The sequence below is a fragment of the Acartia tonsa genome, chromosome 6 (genome assembly GCF_053477335.1).
Source record: "Acartia tonsa isolate MP-2025a chromosome 6, ASM5347733v1, whole genome shotgun sequence".
NCBI classification, from domain to species: Eukaryota; Metazoa; Arthropoda; class Copepoda; order Calanoida; family Acartiidae; genus Acartia; species Acartia tonsa.
In genome coordinates, this window is record NC_137265.1 from 36,220,516 (window position 1) to 36,240,182 (window position 19,667).

Consider the following 19,667-nt stretch of genomic DNA (forward strand, 5'->3'; position numbering starts at 1 on the left):
GATGATATTTGTAATTATGAAATAATTTGATGTACTTCTGCCTTTTATAGCATTCAAGTGTATTTTTAAAAGCGAAGCTTTTCTATAATTAGGGTCGGTCCGTCCGTACGTACGTCCGTCCGTCCGTCCGTAACGGATAGCTTTTTTCGTTAATTTTGGCATGTTAGAATTGTCCTATTGATTTCAAATTTTTATGTGATCTAATAATCCGATTGGTCTGATTTTTAGTATACTGACTCCTGGGACAACAAAGTACAATATTATAAGCAAAGCAACTCTATAATCAAATCCTAAAAATGTAAGTATGTCATTGTCCATAACATTATTCTGTATCAAGCAGTTTTTCAACAAATTTATTTACAATTTCGACTCTTATACATTTATATTCTGATTATTCAGTTCTGAAACTATACAAGTGTTAATGTCCGTTTGTCTTACCGTTTCAGTGCTTCGCTTTTATGGATGTTGTCATCCTTGTTTTCTCACGATCTTTTAAATACACTTTGACCTTCGCAAAACATTTAATTCTAATTAGACAAAATAGCTTAAGAATTTTAGTTTCATTCCCTTTACACCCGTGAGGGAACTTTATATTTTTGCATTGATAGTATATTCACAACAAGGATGACAACATCCAAAAGCGAAGCTATGAAACGGTAGAACTCAATAAGCAGAATATTAAAATTTGTTGCAAAACTGAGGTGGATTCTAAAAAAAAAATTTCCCCACAAATCGCTTAGTGGGGCAAAATTGTTTTCATGAAAAATCCTCAAGCGATTAGTAGGGCAAATTTTTTTTAAGAATCTACCTCTGGTTAAACACAGAATACTGTTTAAGGACATACTTACATTTTTAGGACGCTTCGCTTATGACATATACCTTGGTGTAATAGGAATTAATATTCCAAATATCAAATGAATAGGATAATTTCATGATCAAAAATTGCCAAAAGAGTAAAAAATCAGCATGTTTTAAATGGACGTAAGGACTTTCTGGTAACAATTATAGAGTTGCTACGCTTCCTAAATCGTACCTAATTATTATAGGGATCATCATGCAGTTTAAAATTGGTGTGACAATTCTAACATGTTCAGTAGTGGCGTGCGAACCGAAGGGGGCATTTGGGGCAATCGCCCCCCCCCCCCTAGCGACCAAAACGCCCCAAGGGGCACTTTGATTTAGGGGGAGGCAAAATTTTGCAAAATCTTAAAAATGCCCCCCCCTAGACAAAGTGCTTCGTACGCCACTGAATGTTCAAATTAACGAAAAGAGCTAATCATTCCATACAAATGCAAATATTGTCTGAAAAGAAAAGTCCAATATCGGTCAAGCAGTTAGCGAGATCTAGGGCTATAAAACGCCCATCTCAATAAACGCCTCTCTCAGAAAACGCCTTTCTCAAAAAAACGCCCATCTCAGAAAATGATACACACTAGACCGTTTCATCGAAATACACTTTTTCGAATTTTAGTCTTCTGCTAACCTAAAAAGTTACTTTAGGAGCCTAGAAATAAGTGTACAAAATTTCAGCTCTCTATCTCTACTGGCGACCTAGCGCCAGGCATGTAAAATATCAACAGATAACGGTAGCACGGCGGTTTTAACAATATCTCAGCAATGTGCATGTTTTAGGCTCTCCTGCATATTTCAATTTAAACACATAAGGACAAAGATATATTATCCCAAAAATCTTTTGTCAAAGTCTACTCTACACCTAGCAACAGTCTGTTTTCTAAAATCATGCATTTTATACCTGTGAAAATAGAAATCGCCAGCGCTAGGTGTGTTGGCCTTATGTGTTGAAATATGCAGAACACCTAAATTCATCTCAAGCCATTCTCTAAGCATTTTAATTTTTTTTTATGAAATAACGGGATTTCAAAACTGCCCTTTGAAAAGGCCTAAAAACTGGCAGTTAAACTTCTGTGCCCCTTCTTGTCCCCCTCTTCGGCCAACAGTAGTTATCTCAAGAAGTAAAAGAGATATCAACACACAGAAAGAAAACTTTTTAAATAAAACTAAACTAAGTAACCATTACACATTTTATTTTATGACTTTCCTTCTATGTAGATTCCGATTAGTGGTTGAAACGTAATTGGACACTTAACTTAATTAACCTACTTAGCAATAATTCAAGTTGTTAATCCAACGAATAAGAAAACGTCATTATAAAACTTTTGGGACTAGTGCAATAAACAGCCTAATGTCCCCTCCCTCCCTACAAAATGATGAAAATATTGTTTGTTATGTAATAACAGCAGATACAAAAATACAACAAGGATGACAATGATATCATCTCATATAGTGATGAAGCATAAAAATAAAAACTATTAGTATTGAAATTCTAAGAAATTTGGTATAAAGCTTCTTAGTATTATTTCAACCAGTCAGTGAATATAGTGACGAAATTAATAGAAAATGTGTAATAAATAATAATGTTTGTAATCCTATTAAATAGTAAGATTTTTTTGTCTGAAGCGTATGATCTCAATAATATAATATGGATCTCCTTTGCAGGGTAGCTTCTCAAAGGTCCTGGGAAGCTTTATAAGTATTTTGGGGGAGGGTACTACCACCCTTCCAAGAGAAATCACCCCTAGAAAAAAATGACCAACCAACCAAATTTTTTTTTTAAATTTCAGATTAGTACAATATTATCCCAGAAGCAGCAGCATCGAGTTAATGTTAAAAACAAGGATGATAACATCCATAATAGCGAAGCACCGAAACGATAGACCAAACGAACATTTGTTGAGTGTCAAAACTAAATAATTAGAGTATAAATGTATAAGATTCAAAACAAAATTAAAAGTAAATTTGTTGAAAAACTGCTTAAATACAGGATAATGTTTATAAACATAGGGACAACTTACATTTTTGACTATAGAGAAAGCATTCTTATAACATTGTCCTTTGTTGTCCTAGGAATCAGTATTCCTAAAATCAGATCAATCGGATGTTTATATCACACAAAAGTTTGATGTCAATAAAGTTAAAATCAACAAGTTTAAAATGGACTCACGAACTTCTGTTAACGATTATAAAGTTGCAACGCGTTCTAAATTTTAACTAACTACTATACAGGAATTTCGAAATCGTCGCCCAAGGACGTCTAAGCTTTTTTTTTATTTGGAGGGGGTAAAAATAAAAATTGGTGGGGAGGGGGGGGGGGTAATCACCTTTTTACCCCCCCCCCTCCCTACCCCATTGGACGTCCCTGTAAGGATATTTTCAGATCAATAATAGAAATGTCGCTGTATCCTTCGCTTGAAGATATGCCTGAATATATTCCACAAATGAGGGTAAGAGATTTTTTATCAATGGCACGCTTTAAGAAAATGATATTAATCCACCACCAATTGTGTGTAATAATAATAGAAATATTAGAATAGAAAAATAATCTGAACCCTTTTCTCGTCAAATCTACGAAGGAACATATCTAGCAGACAGAAGAGTTTTTGACTTTCTACGTAAGCTGTAAACGTAAACTCCTCCAGCTGACAAAACACCTTAAAATTTTTCGAGTATATAATTTCTAGAAAGCTAACTTTATATTAAGGAATTCAACCATTCATAGCTGAGTTATCAAAAGATTTGTAATATGCTTTACACGTTACTAGACAATAAATATGTACACGATATAATTTACGTGAGAAAAGCTTTATCTTAAGAAATGCGACTATTTACAGCTGACTCTTTATATGAATAAAATGAAAAAATTAATGCCTTTCCCTTTACCCATATGTGTACAGTGTATACACAGTACAATGCTAGGTCCTGTTGAAAACGTAACGAACGTAATGTTGTATTGCTATTTGTTGGTATTTTATTTTTATATAATTTATTTTGAGGTAAACATGAAACAAACTATGAATTTATGTATTTTAAATGTTTATAATGGATACAAATTACAATTAAAGAATATAAATCATGTACATTTGAAGTCCGAGATATTATTTTTTTGTTTTAATAGAAACTCAAGAAAAAATTATGATTTTATTAACTTAAATTCATAAGGGGATTTTTATCATTTTAAAACGATTGCAATAGATAAAGCATATTTATTATTAATGCACAGATAAAACATAGATGTGAAACCACAATATGAAGGCAGTACTTCATGTGATGGACTTGATTCGAGTAAAAGTTGAAAGAACAGCTCTAAATAACTCTAATGTGTAAAACTAGAAAATTTCAGTTTAATTTAACCAATGACAAGTCATTAAAGTTCTGTCATCCTTATGAAGAATTTCACATTAGACAATATCTCTCTAGAGTGATATCTCTATTGTAATAATTTATCTTTCTTTTGTAGCTTTAATAATTGTTATTAGGTGACTGGGGTGTAAATTAATTGGCCTATTCAACGCAGGTCTTATTTGACTGGTCCCTTGAGATTTTTGATTATGAATAAATTCTTTATAATTAAGAAGTATATTTTATCTTGGTTTTGATATATGAAAGAGTTGTTTAATTGTTTTGAAACTGGACATAATTCATGTTAACCTGAGGTATTAATCTATGATATTACGTCAAGGAAAATGATTTTTCATGAGTATCGGGAAGGTTTTCCTTTACGTGGAGATTACTTGGCAAAATTGTCAAAAAACATCAATTTAATTAACAAAATTAATAGTTGACTACTCTGTTCAAAAAAGGAGAATCTTTGATAAAAAGTTGTTAACCTTGTCTATGATAATAAATGAAAAATGGTTTGGTGCGGCAATTTGTGTGTGTGTGTGTTTTGTTGGCTGCGTGTGTGGGTGTGTGTGTGTGTTGGCTACGTGTGGTGTGTGTGTGTGTGCTATGTCTGTAAAGGCGAGCTAAAGAAGCAACTTAACCATCCCTTCTTCTTCCTCTAACACACACACACAATTTTCTGTGTGGTGTTGTGTGTGTGTCTGTGCGTGAATGAACCTCTTATAGATTTTAATACTATTGGACAACATTGCTTTGGTTTGTTTTAGGATTTATTATGGCTTCTCTGATTATTATAAAATTCAACCTTTAAATTTAACAAGGATGACAACATCCATAAGTAGCGAAGCTACATAATATCATGGATAGAGACAAACGAACCTACTTTCAAATTGATTGTTATATAGCAGATGTTCAGTGGTGAAAAAAATAGACAGAATATGTGATTAATATTAGTAATTCAGGAAACCGGCCTTCATTAGTACATATATTTCTTTTGTATGATGACCGGCCGACGGACAAAGTAAGTTGTCAATAATTGGATGATCCTTATCGAACGGCCGGGATATCTTCACAAAAAATAGCTAGCAGGCTGTCTTATATAGCAGCTGATAAAATTGCACTTCCCCTGTAGTTTAGTTATTTAATGAATTAATTCTTTTTGGAAAACCGGTAATTAAATGATAATTTATATAATATAAATTCAACAATGGAAATTTCTTTAAGAACTTAATTGTAAACAATTAAATTGATAATAGAAGGGGTTTTTGGTTTATCGTAATTATGGGTGTACATTACACTTTATTATCCATTGACTCATCCGCGCATTAAGATCCCATCCTGACATCTATGGATTTTTGAAATAAATGGTCGATAGATTAACACGTTTAATGTTTTTTTTTTGTTAATCGATCAACGTCTTAATTTTTCATTCTTAATGATAAAAGTTTTATAGGGACCAAAGTTTAATCTCAATGTTGATTATTTTAACTGACAAAAATATATGGTTTTACTTCAGATGAAGCATTCCTGAATGTACTTAAACTTTAAGATAATATTGTTCTTTGAAAACAATACATTTTATCATAAAAATGATTATTGATTTTGTTTGCAGAGTGAGTGCACCATAACTTCAAAGAAAATGTCAGGGAAACGTGAACAGATTTTGATCATTGAGCCTCCAATGGAGCTATCTTTTAAAGGTAAATTACAAAAATAAATCCATTTCCCTTAGTTAGGTATATCATATTAGGGAGTTTAGTGTATTAGTGGTTACAACTCTGAATTCCCAATGATGATAAACAAAATTACCCCTTCTTTGGGAGTTTGTAAAGTGTATACAAATACATACTATATAGCGTTGAGCTATCCAATCACAATTCAATAAAAGTACCCTGAGTTTTTGAGCCAGCGAAGAAGATATGCTTCTAAAACTTTTGGGTACCAGTGTAATTTATTGTCCAATGCCCCTTCATTCCCTGACTAATAATATCTCAAAGATATGAAGTATAATTCATTAGGAGGGATAAAAATAGGACACCTGACATACTCAGGCCAGTGATAGGTAATGATAAATAAGCTCTGGTTAGGAATCTGAACACTACATCTGAATTTGAATTATTGACTGATATCAGGACTATAAGCTCACCTTAATTTACTTTTTCTATGATGGCATCTCATTAGTCATTCCTATACTTGTGAACCCTATAGGTAGTCAACTTAACAAAAACAAGCAAACATACCAAAGGATTCTCTTATCTTTTAGCTAAACTTCATCTTTCAATGTAAAAAAAGGAATGAAAATAGGCATGAGCTTCCCGTTTTGCTATTTTATGACTTATTCCCTTTAGATTTCAATGTAGGGAAGTGTCAATAGACTGCAAATTATACTCAATCTAAGGCTTTATAATCAAGTTTGCTTGAAAACGTTGGATACTGTTAGCAAATCTTGATATTAAAGTACATACTGAAATTTTTAATCTTGTTAACCATTTCAATTTTAATCCATGGAAGGCAGGCTCTTTATGCTTGGGAATTTACATCAACTCATTGTTCATTATCTCATATTTTTAGGTCCATTTACTCAACCTGTGACGTCCTCAATGAAGCTTAAGAACCCATCAGATAAATCAGTTTGCTTTAAGATCAAAACAACAGCACCCAGACGGTAAATATCTTGTGTCCTACTAGCGACTTCGTCCCTTGGATCTCGAATAAAAGCCTTAAAACTTCCTTAGATTTAAATACAAAAATTGTAATAGAAGCTTTCCTAAACGGAGAACCCAATTTGTAAAGTGGTTATCAAAATCTTTAGCCACAGACAAAAAAACTTACTACTTTAGACAAAAGTATTATGTCCTATAAGAGCCTATACGTTTTACCCTTTCGTCGATTAGTGTATGCCAGGTTTTCTGGATTCAATTTCCATAAAAAAAATACTGACTTAGCACTTGAGTCTGATATAAGAATTATTATATTGCTAGGTACCTATTCATTTTTAAACATTAAAGATATCGATCCTTAGTAAGCAATGCATATCCTCTCATATAAAAAGTATAATTTTTTTTTATGGCTGAAGCTCAAGATATCAATAACTACCAAACTGATTAATGTCTTCTTTTAAGGAAAGCTTCACATAGGTCTTGTGATGTTCTATAGCCATTATATTTTCATCAGATTTAAGACTAAAAATGTAAAGCTATTTTCTAGACTCTCTCTGTCCCTTTAAATACAGAGCCCCAAGATGCTGGGGATGTAGCCGCTAGTTTTTTTATGTATGTGTACTGTTCATTGATATTCACTCTTAGAATTACAAGTTTTTCTCCCATTTTCTGCATTATATTAATTTTGTTTTAGGTACTGCGTAAAGCCAAACTCCGGTGTTATAGAGCCTCAGGGAGAAATGGCTGTGGCGGTCAGCCTGCAGCCATTTGATTATGATCCTATGGATAAGAATAAACACAAGTTCATGGTGCAGAGCATGTTTGCTCCGGATGGAGAATATAACCAGGACCAGTTGGTGAGTGCTAGTAGTGTAACTATACAATAAATAAAGTATATCTTGCGTTCATTAGTGCGTTAAAGTAAAGGATTATAGTGCAGTGTTCATTTTTTTCTCTTAACGGAGCATAAAATTTTTTTCTACCTTACTTTTCTTTCTTTGAAAAAACCATTAACATCTACTTAATATTATGTTATACTATAATGCATAAATCCCTATAAAAAAAGTTAATTGAACAGAATCAAACGCTAAAAATGAGAAAGTTTTTCTATTGATTTTATGGAATACATACCTTTATAAAACATACTGCCAAATTTACATCATTTTTACTATTTTCATTAGTTTTTCATGAAATAGAAAGATATAAGATATTTCAAAACTGATTATATTGGCTTGTAAAAAAAAGTCGAAAAAGGCCTGTTTTTTATGCATTTTTGACAGAGTTATGGCCAAATACATGAAATATTATCATAGAACTTACATTATAAATTAACAGACTTTACATTAGGTACCTATACATATTGCTCAATGTACTTTGTATTTTTTTTACACGGCGGCTGTTGTTTGTGTGAAACCCTTTACATTCCAAATCAATAATTGTAATTCTATCTTCAAACATGGACTGATAAAACACAAGTGTTGTGTAATACATTCTCAGGGAGGGATGGGACATTGGGCTCATTATTGCACTAGTCACCAAAGTCTTATAATAACATTTTCTTATTCGTTTGCTTAACAACCTCGGGGACTTTCTATGAATTTTAATTGGTTGGTTCATTAAGTTGAGTGTCAAAACATTTCAACCACTAATTGTGATCTACATAAGGTGTAATTTCATATATCATTGGGGATGTACATTAATTCATCAGCCATTGTCTTATCTCTTTAGGTCCCTGATTTATTCTTGTAAATAAATTCCGAAGTTTTTTTGTTCGAATTTTTATTTGTTTTCCGGAAAGTCAAAAGAATTCCTTAGGCAATCCATTCAAATTAAAGATATACAAATTGCAGTATTTCGTTTGATAACATAATACTAGCGACTAATCTCCTAGAGGCCTCTAAGGGAACTTGAGGGGACATAGAGGGGGGGGGGTGGCCTAGAGGCCTCAAGGGGCACGTAGAATATTTTTTTTTCAATAAATGTGTACCAGATGTGTACCAAAAATAAGTAAATTTTAGATTTTCGGGCGATTTCTTTTAAGGGTTTTGGTAACCCCCCCCCCCCACACCACACCACCACCCTAAATAGCTATAAACCATGGCTAAGAATCTACTCTGAAAATTAGAACCATGCAAGTTTAGCGGTTAGTGAGATCCTTTGGTACACAGTACAAACACACACAGACGGAGATTCTGTCACTTAATTTTAAGGATATCAATTAAAGATAAAGATTTTACTTCTTAAACAAGACTTAAAACTTTTAAGTTGAAACAGGGATTCCAGGATAGAACAAACGACCATGAATAATTTTTATTGCTTGTTATTAGTAAAATTATAAATTTGGTAGCTGATTGGGGGGAGGAAAGGTTTGTAGATTCACCCGTTATTGTCTCTTCCCTCCTCCCTGAGGTTTGTGCTAGAAAAGCTATAAATTAGCCAAACTTGAGACAGTCAAATTTTGCACTAAAGACTTGCGCTTTTAAACATTCACAGATGAGGATGTGAATATACAAATATAGTTCTTTTAAAAAAGAGTATTTTTATCTTTTGCGGTTTCCCATTAAGTGCCTAGTCGAGCACAGACCCCCCCCCCTCAAAAAAAAAATAATTGCAAGGGCGTAGAAGTTTTTCGTATTTTTTAAATTTAATTCAGGTTAGGTTAGGTTATATCTGTTAATGGTGGCCCCTTTAGGGTTGGGTAATCCTAATACACAAACTTTGGGGTAGTTGCACGAAATGCATTTAAATATGAATTTAGTGAACTGCATGATTTTTCTTGTTCAATGGGGTAAACTATATTTATAGGGCGTATATTTGAAAGAATTTCAATTTTCTACCATGTAGTTTTAAAAATATCAGGACTTACACATCGTATTTTTTTATGTCTGCAATTTATCTGGCTGGCTATTTTTACAAGAACAGCATGACGACTAATTTAGCGATGTCTAAGGGGGGGGGGGGGGAAGTTTTGCCACTTTTGCGTAAACAGTGTTCTGTGGACTAGGTATTGATTTTAGATTATAGGTTATTTAGGATAAAAGTTTACTTTTGGGTATTAGTTCACGTATATTTAATCATTTTTTTTTCATTTTTACCTGTACAGAGACCACCTGGAGGCCTTGAGCTCCGGAACCTGGAGGCCTATTCAAAAAATGATTAAATATACGTGAACTAATACCCAAAAGTAAACTTTTATCCTAAATAACCTATAATCTAAAATCAATACCTAGTCCACAGAACACTGTTAACGCGAAAGTGGCAAAACTTCCCCCCCCCCCCCCCCTTGTTTGTTATTTAATGTAGAACAAAATTGTTTATGTTTGATTGTATACTTGTAACTTTTGCTTGAAATAATCTTTCTGAAATGCACTTTATTCAACTATACCTTTACCTCTCTGTATATTGGTTGAAACGTTTGGGCACTCCACTTAATGAACAAACCAAACAAAATTGAATGAAAGTCCCTAAGGTTGGTAAGCCAAAGAATAAGAAAACGTTATTATTAGACTTTGAGGACTAGTGTAATAAACAGGCCATTGTCCCCTACCTCCATGATTAAACTACAATCTGAACAAAAAATTCACTAATTGAGCTTTCTTTCTTTTTTTAGTGGAAGGAGGCAGATTCTAATGATTTGATGGACTCAAAATTAAGATGTGTATTCGTGCTCCCAGCTGGCACAGAACAAAGTAACGGCCCAGAGGTAAATTTTTTTCAGTATGGCTTCAAAACCGATTAATATCCGCTGGATTAGAACCGGTTCGTTCTCAGCCATACTGAAAAATCGGTATTATCCTCTTAGAATTTTTTTTTTCAATTTTGAAACTTTGAGAACCCCCCCCCCCCCCCCCTCACAGTGAACTATGAACCCTGGCCGCAGCGCTCGGCCCCCTTGTCTGCCTAGCCGCAGCGCTCGGCTCCCTAGTCTAAAACCTAACCTAAAATAGTTGTTCGTCGTTCAAAATTGAAAAAAAAAATTTCTTAGAGGATAACGCCGAAAAATCATGTATGGCATCGTAGTACAGACAATTTTTCACGAATATTGAAATAAAAAAAATCAGTTTTGGTAACCTTGGCCTTGGACTCAAGCCCTTTTTGGTTCACTTTGTTTTTGGTATCATTACCTAGCAATTTTTTTTTGTTATAAACAAAATTATCAAAATGTTCTGTTAATTCAGCTTAAAATTATTTATTAATTTTTAGGTAAAAGTCGAGCCCTCAGCCCCAGAGGCAAAATTAGAAGCCAAGTCAGAATCTATCAGAGTACGTTTTTTTTAAAAAGATAACTTAAATAAGATATGGCTTACCTTAAAATCGAGACTTTATTACCATGAACGTCTAAGGGTGGGGGTAGTTGGTTTTATATCCCACTTAAACTTTAAAAGCCATCATTCTCCCCCCCCCCCCCCACCTCAAAAGTTTAAAAAATACATTAGATTATCCCCCCCTCAAACCTTTGAAGCCTCTTATTTTACCCCCCCCCCCCCTCCTCAAATAAAAAGCTTGGACGTTTCTGCTCATTATTACTGTCTAAAGCATATTAAATAACACATCAAACTTTTAAACAATGATTATAAAAATGCAATGACTTTTATTGGGAGGTTAGTTTCTTTTATTCCCTGTTATGAAGAGAACAATTCAGGGATGTATGGATAAGACAATGGACATAGAGTTACATACATCAACTATGAATTCTGTCCTTGTTAGGCTGTAACTATTAGTGGAAGGAAAGGGGAGTTGATTAAATTAAGCGCCATTTTCTTTCCCTCCCTGGAAATATATACCTATCACATAAAATATTTTGAATGGAAACTACTTGACTTGAGGGAATATTCTATTTTGTTTTCATATTGTTTATTATTATATTATATTACAGGCAGGATTAAAGAAGGTAGAGAAATTGTTTTCCAGTATGGCTTCCAAACCGATTAATATCCGCTGGATTATATTCGGTTTTCAGGCATACTGAAAAATTATGTATATCATCGTATTGTAGTCTATTATCCACGAATATTAAAATAAAAATCATAAGATTAATACCAGTTTTGTTATCCTGGGCCTTCGTCCCCTCCGTGCTAACAAAACTGGTTTTAATTTTAAAATTCCTAATTTTAATATCCGTGGAAAGCAGTCTGTAATACTATTATGTCTTTCCATATTTCCCCTTCGTACTTTCATTTATTAAACGTACTTTTCAATATAATTTAGAATTTATTATCGCATGTTTTTCTAACTTATACTTTATCAAAAACTATGACTCTTAAAAATATACTTAACATTTATTTATTCAAAAAAAAACTAATGCTTCAACGTTATTTAAGCCATTTTTAAAAGCGAAGCTTTTCTATAATTAGGGTCGGTCCGTCCGTACGTCTGTCCGTAACGGATAGCTTTTTTCGCTAATTTAGGCATGTTAGAATTGTCCTAGTGATTTTAAACTTTGCATGGTGATTCCTGTAGTAGTTAGGTACGATTTAGAAAGCTTAGCAACTCTATAATCATTACCAAAATGTCCGTACGTCCATTTTAAACATGTTGATTTTTTTTACTTTTTTAACAACAAATTTTTATGTGATCTAATCATCCGATTGATCTGATTTTTGGTATATTGATTCCTGGGACAACAAAGTTATAATGTTGTAAGCGAAGCAACTCTATAATCAAGTCCTAAATATGTCCATAAACATTATCCTGTATAAAGGAGTTTTCAACAAATTTACTTACAATTTTGCTTCAACTCTTATACATTTATATTTTGATTATTCAGTTCTAACACTATATAAGTGTTCATGTCCGTTTGTCCTACCGTTTCAGTGCTTCGCTTTTATGGATGTTGTCATCCTTGTTTTCATCTGCAATTCTTTAATATTAACTTATTTAAAGATTATTTACTATTCTGAGAACTTTTAATGCTAAAGTATTTTTGTTTTGAAAATCTTTTAATTGTACTTCAATTCTTCTTTTTTTTCTCTGTTCTTATTTGGCTTTAATGTTACAGACATCCGTATATAAAGTATTACTTAAACGTTTGCTATTTTCTTTAAATCTTAATGATTTTATGTATAATATTTCACTAGGTAAATTACAATTGTTTTAGTTTTAATATACTAAAAGAATAGTTATTTCTCGCATCGTATTATAAACGGCTTTCCGCGGATATAGAAAGTACAATTATGAGATTAAAACTAGTTTTTTTAGCCCCGGGGTGCCAAAGGCACCGGCTAAAAAAACTGGTTTTAATCTTATGATTGTACATTTCTATATTCGTAAAAAGCTGGATATAATACGATGCTAGACATAGTTTTTTCGTATGGATGAGAACCGGTTCCTATCCACCGGATTCGAATGAATACGAGAAACCGTATTACATCATTTATAGAATTTCAATGTTTTGTGTTTTGTATCCTTTTGTTTATAAACAATCTCATTTATTTCTTGAAATTATCCCTTTTCAGGGTGAAAAACTCTAAAATACTGCTTCTAGTATAAGTATAATTCGATTTAAAAAGTCTCTTTGTATTGTACATTTTTGGTGTAAAACTTGTGAGAAAAAAAACCGAGAAAACCCCATATATGTACTAACAGTATACTGTACAAAACAATACCTAAATTTGCCTGTCATCCTTTTTTCTTTTAGTCCGGAGATGGTGATCAGATGGGCGCAGCTGTTCAAGAAATAAAGAAATTGAATGAAAATCTTTCACAGCTTAGACAAGAGAATCTACTACTTAAGGTATGGCAGATGCGCGCCCGCTAGTCACAGTGTTTCAAGCTTATATATATATGTGTAGTCATAATTTCTTAGTCGTCATGGAGCAGGACGAGACACTTTTGAATAAACTATAGGACTAGATGAAGCTCCACGTTCAAGCACATCATGACTTGAAGTTGACACTCTGTCTCATAGGAGCTCCTCAGTATTACTTAACTCTCGCCGTGTATGACTATTGTTCCAAATTAGAGTTGGATGTCACTATTAAGTATCCAAACTACCTACCTACTCAATTTCTTCCTTCATACACAGCTAGAGTAAAGTTGCGTATATGTATTGCAACTGAGTATTCACATAGGGACCTGAATTCCTACTCGGTGCGTTACCACTGAGCTACTTTGCCCCAAACTTTAAGACATAAGGCTATAACAGGCCTATTGCTGTTATATTAGACGCTTTTAGTACATTCTGTAAAAAAAATATTCGTTGTTGTGCAATTTTCTCTATAGTTGATTTTTGCTTAATAAATAATTATCCAATATTTCGATAATTGTTTCTTTGTGTAGGAAGAAACGATGAGATTGAAGCGTATAGCTGCTGCAAGTGAGAAACCAGATTCTAGCAGTTATTCAAGCACCACTATCACGTCTGTAAGTATCTGTTTTTTTATTCGGGGGGAACGGAGGAACAATGGAATTTAATGGACTTAAATTGTCTAACCAAAGAATAGAAAGATAGATAATATGCAAAAATTTAAAAAGGTTTATGTCTATTGAAGCATGACCGATAGACAGACGGACAAAATGACATATATAATAAATGCGCATATGCAAAAGGAATTATCACTAAAGATCTCACATGTCTATCTTCAAAAGCAGCCGAGAAAATCACATTACCCCAATTGCGTTACGGGCTGACTGGCGGAAGGACAGACAGACAAAGTGAATTATATTGTACCTTCGCTCTTGAAAAAATATATCTACTAGTATTTGTTAAAAGGTTGTCTGATTGAAAATTTTCTTCCTAGGTTGGACCAGGAGAAGGACTGTCCACTCTTTATATCTACGCTGCTTTGGCCATTATGATCATCGGAATTATTTTTGGAAAATTCTTTCTATAGGAATACATCTTCTTACAGTTCATATCTATCTATTTATGTCATTAAGACATTTCTGTACATTTTACTGGTACCCAAAGTTTTATAAAAGCACGTTCTGTCATATGTTAGCTTCAAAATTATGGGTATGTTTATTAAATCTTGATTAGATTAATTCGGTCTTCAAACTTTTCTTCTAGTAATTTCAATCTACAAAAGGGATAATTTTGTTTGCCTTAACTGGGGGTCTAAATCAATTTATCGACTATTGTCTTCCTAATAAATAAATCTTAATTTGAAATCTAAACCATTAAATCCTACTTCAAAGATATATAATTATATCCAGAAAGGACCAGAGGGGACATTAGGATGGATATATCCAGTTTCAAAACATTTTAACCAGTAATTGTAAGGGGCAATTTTGTTAATCACCATTTGAAGATGTACATTAATTTATCGGCCATTGCATTGTCTTATCCCGTAAGATCCCTGTATGAATTCTTATCTTTTCTTAAAGGTATGAGCTAATATTAATAAGATGTATAATAAATCAGATTTTTGATGTTATTGTCATGAGATGAACTTAACAGAGCTGTAATAAAAAAACGTCAAATTCACACGATGCTGTCATACAAATAAATATTAAAACATTGATTTTTTAAACAAATGATTTTGATTGTTTTTTTTTCTTTAAAAATTAACCAAGTGATAAATCTAGTGGTAAATTCAGAGATTTAAGAAATATTATTCTACAATTAAAATATTTATTCAAAAAAAATCTTCCAAAACGAAATATTTTTTGAGAAAATGATTTAATTATAGAATAGCCATCTCTCATCCCTGTGTAAAAAGTCACTCTGAAAATTGAGTCTTATTAATTATTGTTTCATGTTTTAATTAAACTGTATAGTTTGATTCCTCTCATTCACTAGTGGACCCAGGTAGGGAGGAGACAATGGACTTTAAATTAAACTAGTCCCTAAAGTATAGTACATAATATCACATTTGTGTGCCTAAATACTATGGGGACTTGTATTAACTTATTGTCCATTGTCTTATCCCCTAAGATCCCATTGGTAAATTGAGATATTTTGCCAGTTCTTCGTTAAAACTATGGCTGCACATAATCACTTCAAGCTTATATATCACAATCACACGTGACTTTAAACAAAGATTGGGTTATTTTAGGGTCTTCCGGACTTAAATAACACTAAAAAAAACCATTTAATCTCTTATTTTTTTGTGGATTTCCTAAAAATAAACAAAACTTTGTTAAAGTCATGTGTTCTTTAAAAGTCATAATTCGGTATTGATATAAATTCTTATCGAATTAGCCCTGTTAAGTGAGATTTAATTAATAGGTTTTATTGTTGTTAAATAGGTACTAGATAATAGTTATTTATCGCGTCGTATTATGGACAGTTTTACGCGGATATTAAAATAAAAATTATAAGATCTAAACTAGTTTTGTTTGCCCTGAGGAGCCGAAGGCCCGGGCTAACATAACTGGGTTTGACTTTGATCTTATGATTTTTATTCAAATATTCGTGGAAAATTGTCTGTAAAACGATACTGTACATGCTGGATGAGAACCGGTTCTTATTCAGCGGGTAGAAATCGGTTTCGAAGCCATACTGTTAAGTTTTTTTTTCTTCATTTATTAAGTTTTAAGTTTCTTTTGATGTAATGAGAAATATTTTCTAAACCTCATAATTAGTTTTTTAACGAACTTAACATTGATATAAAGTTACTCAAAAAAGCTTGAAATTTTACTGAAAAGTTTTTAACATTAAAATCCGTTTTCTTAGTATAAAGCTTATTTTAGTTTCAAATATCTTAAAAAGTGTATTAAGGCCAAAATAAGAAATAAAACTATGTCTCACAAACTTCTCTCTTATCTGAACCAACTTTTGAAAACTGTTAATAATTATGTATTTTTGTTCTAACCTCTTGGGTAAAAGGTAAATGCCAACATTATTAATGATTGTAAGGAGTAAGATTTTAATAGTTATCTATCGCTTCGTATTATGAACAGCTTTCCGCGGGTATAAAAATGTACGTTTAAAGATTTAAACCAGTTTTGTTAGGCCCGAGTTGCCGAAGGCACGGGCTAACAAAACTGGTTATGATATTATGATTGTACATTTTTACATTCGTAGAAAACTAGATATAGTAAGATACGATACATGATTTTTCAGTGTGGCTGAAAACCGGTTCTTATTTACCGGATATCAATCGGTTTCGAAGCCATATTGGAATTTGTATTCTTGTTATTCCTACCAAGGACCCTAGATTCATTTTTAATCACGATTTATTGACACAATTTTTATACCTCAACCTGTCACCCTTTTTTTGTTTTTACTACTTTTTGGTTATTTAATTTTATTTGGTGTAGATTTTATTTATAAATGGGGGAAAATTGTAATTAATCCCCGCCGATAAAGAAAGTTATAAAAGATTAGATATAAAAAAAAATAATTTATGTAATATCATTATTATATGTTGATTTATGGAACTACATTCCCTAAAACTAGATATTAGTTCTTTATATTTCTCTGTGAGGGATTCTACTTTTTGGAATGTGGGAGACAGGCAAAAAACAGTTTCTGAAGCAATATTTAGATTGTGTTAAAATATTAGGTACTTTAAAAATTTTGTGGATTTTTACTTAAAATTTCGGAGATTTAAAAAAATCTATCCAACCAAAATTTTGTGAAAGAAACTGCTTTTCAAATGTCCCTATTTTTATTTGTTGAAAATTGATCTTTTGTATTCTGCAGTCAAATAAGTGCCATAACATATTTTGAATTATAAATAATTTTTGCTTTTAAAAACTATTTGAACTGCAGATTCAAACCCTTGTCTCTAAGGATCCCTAACAGAGCAAACTTTTTAAATATTCTGCTTTATTTTCATCTCACTTTTAATAAAGAAAAGAAATAGAGAAAGATTTCCAAAACTTTGTTTAAATAATTCAAAACCAGGATTAAAAAAGAAATAGCATATTTAAAAAAAATCTAGCATTATGCCCTATTTCATTTATTCCTGGTTTTAAATAATAAAATTACCCATTTTCAAATCAGTATTCTAATTATTGGATGATATATGAATCTTTCTTTATTTCTTTGTCTGTGACTCAAATGATATGCTGTCCTTCTATGCAGTGAAGATATCTGATATTCCACAATAAAGACCAGTTAGGCATTAAGCTAGACATTCTAAAATAAACTAGACCTCTTCTTAGAGTAGACTATCAACTAAGCTAGATCTCCTTTTAAAAAAGACTACACACTAAGCTATACCTTCCTACCAACTTAACTAGATCTCCTTCTAGACTTCCTGATGAACTAGAATTTCTAATAAACTAGACCTCCTAATATTCCACCATCTAGACTAGACTACGAACTAAATTATAATTTCTTCTAAAATAGACTACTTACTTAACTAGAACTCATTCAAAACAAGAATTATTTGTAAAAATAAAGTCTAAATCAATTCCAAATTGATCATTTTTGTGACATGTCAAAAGCTTTTGACTGCTCTGAAGCGCAGCGCCAACTTATTCCCGTTGAAAAAAAAAACACATTTCAGTAAGAATAAATGACCAGCACATTCTTTATTAATTCAAACTGATAATGTATTAGTATGGCATATTTGTCTAAAATTATGTGTTATTATCATTAAAAATAAATATTAGATATAAAAATTATTGATGAAGGATGATCAGTAGAAAATCAATTAAATGTGGTTTCTTGAGAATTTTTTGAAAGTTTTGCCTAATGATAAGAATATATGTTCATCTAGGAATTGTCTTGTTATTGTTTAGAAGTTAAGCGGGGCTGCTCTATATTCAATTTGTTGTACGTAGTAGTAAGTTAATTGATTTATTATTACTTGGATCTTACACCAGGTTTTTATGTAATGTAATGAAGTGAAACATGTAGCGGGTTAAAATAACGATTTACCCCTTCCACACCCTCTCCTCCTACTGGATGAATCGACCATTATATCACAAGGGAAATAGCAACCTAATTTTACGAAAATTTGTCGACGTCATAATATCCACGTCTATTTTACATCCATATAATTTGCCAGTTCAATCTTAAGTGAATCTTGAGATATAAAACAGTGCAGGATAAAATGATGTTTATCTAAAATTACCTATGATAAACAACATTTCAGCAGATTGAAATTGTTTTTTAAATTGAAATATTCAAGCATGTTAGAATGGTCCCAATGATATCACTTTTAAAATGTATCTTGGTGGAGAAAAAGATACAAGTTTGAACGGGTAGCAAGTCTACAGGAAGATAGTTCAACTTGGCGAAACACGTTGCGCACCCGCTCATTTTTATAAAATTTTTTATTCTCTGACTAACACTAGGACTAAAGACGATACTGCTGCCAAGTCATTTGCTCAACATAAAATAAGAGATACACCGAGTATGTACGAGCCTAATCCTCAGGGAAATTAACCTTTTACAATTTTGAAATTCGCTGCAAGTTTAAATATGAAACCCCTTTTTAAGAAGCATGGTTTAAATTTAAGGCTTCGGCGCGGCTGCTGAGCCCTCTTAATTGAATTGAATTATATTTTGCTCATTATAAGTGTGATGCCATTCTTTAGGCGGCAATATTTGCATGTCCTGCTATCTGATTTGTTGGGCTTTGCCTTTATGGATGTTTTCATCCTTGTTGATTTTAAATAAAATTTTTAAATAGCAAATAAGTTCAATAATTTATTTAAGTTTACACCAGTAACATTTTAAATTATAATACATAAACAATAAATAAAACAAACAAAATGCAAGATGGCGAAAACTGAAAAATAAAGAATTAATGTTATTATATTAATTTTCATTAACTATTGTATTGCCTCGGGGATCCAAAGGGATAAGACAATGGCCGATAAATTGATGTACATCCCCAATTATGATACCCCAAATTTCCTTTTCTGTAAGTTTCAATTAGTGGTTAAAAAATTTTGTACACTCAACTT

At 32.2% G+C, this 19,667-nt stretch overlaps 1 protein-coding gene across 50 annotated transcripts; it reads left to right on the plus strand.

Moving 5' to 3' along the window:
• Positions 1–4,918: 4,918 nt before the first annotated feature.
• LOC145322519 (vesicle-associated membrane protein-associated protein B/C-like) lies at positions 4,919–18,475 on the plus strand. 50 transcript variants are annotated; one of them, XM_080164606.1, is made up of 12 exons: positions 4,919–5,900; positions 6,772–6,865; positions 7,555–7,717; positions 10,471–10,563; positions 11,064–11,123; positions 13,498–13,593; positions 14,139–14,222; positions 14,600–14,690; positions 15,221–15,388; positions 15,491–15,846; positions 15,947–16,049; positions 17,539–18,475. In XM_080164606.1, coding segments are annotated over exons 1-9 (744 nt in total). In that variant the 5' UTR covers positions 4,919–5,839; the 3' UTR covers positions 15,223–15,388; positions 15,491–15,846; positions 15,947–16,049; positions 17,539–18,475. The 50 variants fall into 50 exon arrangements, with proteins under 50 accessions (XP_080020732.1, XP_080020712.1, XP_080020717.1 ...); XM_080164586.1 differs by having other exon boundaries at positions 15,491–15,609; positions 15,736–15,846; positions 15,947–18,475; XM_080164591.1 differs by having other exon boundaries at positions 15,491–15,609; positions 15,736–15,846; positions 15,965–18,475.
• Positions 18,476–19,667: the final 1,192 nt, after the last annotated feature.

What these genes read in the sequence shown, in the direction of transcription:
- LOC145322519 (XM_080164562.1), top strand. Translation starts at nt 5,840, where the DNA reads ATGTCAGGGAAACGTGAACAGATTTTGATCATTGAGCCTCCAATGGAG. An exon ending in AAAACAACAGCACCCAGACG is followed by an intron (nt 6,866 to 7,554) that starts GTAAATATCTTG and finishes ATTTTGTTTTAG; the next exon opens with GTACTGCGTAAAGCCAAACT. An exon ending in CAAGCACCACTATCACGTCT is followed by an intron (nt 14,223 to 14,599) that starts GTAAGTATCTGT and finishes TTTTCTTCCTAG; the next exon opens with GTTGGACCAGGAGAAGGACT.